The sequence below is a fragment of the Parus major genome, unplaced genomic scaffold, assembly GCF_001522545.3.
Source record: "Parus major isolate Abel unplaced genomic scaffold, Parus_major1.1 Scaffold544, whole genome shotgun sequence".
Taxonomy (NCBI): Eukaryota; Metazoa; Chordata; class Aves; order Passeriformes; family Paridae; genus Parus; species Parus major.
Window position 1 is genome coordinate 1 of NW_015379432.1, and position 2488 is coordinate 2488.

The window sequence follows — 2488 nt, forward strand, 5'->3', positions numbered from 1 at the left end:
GGAGCACAGAGAGGAGCACAGAGGGGCACAGCTGGGGGCTGTGGGGCACAGAGAGGGGCACAGAGAGGAGCACAGAGGGGCACAGCTGGGGGCTGTGGGGCACAGAGAGGAGCACAGAGGGGCACAGCTGGGGGCTGTGGGGGCACAGAGAGGGGCACAGAGAGGGGCACAGAGAGGAGCACAGAGAGGAGCACAGGGAGGAGCACAGAGGGGCGCAGCTGGGGGCTGTGGGGCACAGAGAGGGGCACAGAGGGGCACAGCTGGGGGCTGTGGGGCACAGCTGCCCTGCTCACCTCGTACTGTGGGTGCCCAGCACAGATGAGCAGCAGCTCCAGCGTGCGCAGGTCGCCCAGGCCCTGGCCCGGCGTGCACACGATCTTGTCCAGGAAGGTCTCGCACAGCTCGGTGAACACACGGCAGTAGTTGAGCACCCTGCAGAGGGACAAGAGTGGGATCAGCCTCACGGGCTTCACCCCAGCGAGGGGCAGGGCAGGGCCAGAATGTGCCCAGAGCCTTGGGCAGAGCGAGAAACCCCAACTTCTGCTTTGTCAGCAGCTGGGAGACGCTTCGGCAGCGGAAGTGGGCACAAACACCGAGTTCCAACAAAGAAATCTGCTGAAATCTCAAACTTCTCCAAAAGCCCGGTGCCAGATGTGAGGGCACTGCTCCAGCCCAGCCCCCGGGGGTTGGGTGTGACCCCACGGCCCCAGTGTCCCCAGCACCGCCCACGCTGCTGTCTCGCTTTGGGGGCTGACAAAGCACCAGCCCCGTCCTCCCCGGCCACAGCGCAGCCCCTGTCCCTCACTTGTCCAGGTCCTCCCGTGCCACAGCCATGTGATAGGCGCTCTCCAGGGTGAGCACGCCCTGGAACAGCTGCAGGGCCAGGGGCAGGTTGGTCTCCACGTTCTCGATGGCGTACAGGGCCGAGCACACGCAGTCCGACGCAGCCTCGTGCAGGTTGGACGAGGTCTTGTCCTGTTGCTGCAAGGCACAAAAGCCCAGCAATTACCAAAGAATCACAGACTCTCCCGGGCTGGAAGGGACCCCAGGGATGGTGGATCCAGCTCCTGGCCCTGCACACACCCCCAGCAATCCCAGCCTGGGCATCCCTGGGAGCTCCTGGAGCTGTGTCCATTCCTGGGGAGCCTGGGCAGTGCCAGCACCCTGTGGGGCAGAACCTTTCCTGCTCTCCAACCCGACCCTGGCACAGCTCCGTGGTTCCCAGAGCACAGACAGGAGCTGCCCCTCTGCTGCCCCAACCACACCATGCAATCTGAGTAATGACACCACCAGGTTCTTGTTCTTGTTCCACAACGGTTGGATTTGATCTTGGGAATCTACTCCAACCCGAAGAATTCTCTGGAAACACTTTGTAGAGGTCCTGCACAGCCACAGCCCCCAGTACCCCCCACCAGCCTCGTAACCTGCTTCCCTGGACACTCCAGGGCAAAAAGAGCCTTCCCCAAGGGACCCCGAGAAGGATGGGAGGGAAATTCCGGGAGGGGAGGGGAGGGGGGAAAGGGGGAAGGGAAAGGGAAAGGGNGAGTCGAGCTGGCAGTGCCGGGCCAGCGCGTGCAGCAGGCGCTGGATGTAGGCTTTGAAGATGCTGTGGATCACGGCATCGTCTGTCTTGTACAGGTGCTCTCCCAGTCTGTACCAGAAGTTAAAGGAAATTTCTACCACCTGTTAGGAGAGGAAAATCCAGCATTTTGTTACCAACCAAACATTTTTCCCCACTGTGTCCGTGGAGCCAGCGAAGCCGTCCCTGGGTGCCAGCACCACGGATCTGTGTCACAGCTGCTGTGTCACACAGTGGTGACACGGCCACTGGCTCCCCCAGATCCTCTGATTTCTCTGCCTGTCACTTCATAAAGCGCTTGGGACACCCCAGTGACCCTCAAGATGTTCCCCAGCCCTTGGTAGCCAAAGCCTCCCTGGCCCAGAACAAGCCCGAAGTGGGGCCGGTGGCTCTGGGAGCAGCTCAGGATGGAAGTGGCTGCAGCCCTTTGAGGTTCCTTCATCCCTTGTGTGGTTACTGCACAAAAACCACGAGTGCAGCCCTGCTCAGGAGCAGCTGCAGAGCACTGATGGCACAGGGTGAAGTCATGGCCAGGGAAAGCTGGGCTGAACAGACCTGGGAAGGCAGGAAAAGGCTCCCAGGGACCCCGGGGAGTGCTTGGGGCCTGCAGGAGCACAGCCACCCTGCACCTCCCACAGCAAAAACCAGCCAGGCAGGGATCAGCTTCTGGCACTTAACCAACGCTTTGGGAAAAGGACAAGGAATAAAGGATAAAAAGACACCACAACAATGACAAGTTTTGCTCCCAAGGCCGGTGGCTGGGAGCTTTGATGGAACCAGCATTTCAGTCACTCACAGGGCAGAACTCCCCAGAGCCACAAATCCCCCCCGAGCTGGATTTTCACACGAGGGAAAGCACTGCCAGGGGTTCCAGAGCTGTGCCAGCAATGCCAGAGTCCAGGAAGGAAA

The 2488-nt window shown here is 60.8% G+C and overlaps 1 protein-coding gene across 1 annotated transcript in view; it reads right to left on the reverse strand.

The window, feature by feature from the left end:
• Nucleotides 1–278: 278 nt before the first annotated feature.
• TNPO3 (transportin 3) overlaps nt 279–2488 on the reverse strand; it is a gene marked incomplete at its 3' end in the record, with an annotated part of 18592 nt that continues 16382 nt past the window's right edge. The window contains exons 6-7 of the mRNA XM_015616605.1: nt 806–981; nt 279–432 (exon numbers count right to left, since the gene is read on the reverse strand). Of these exons, the coding sequence (XP_015472091.1) occupies nt 279–432; nt 806–981 (330 nt within the window). The remainder of the gene's footprint in view (nt 433–805; nt 982–2488) is intronic.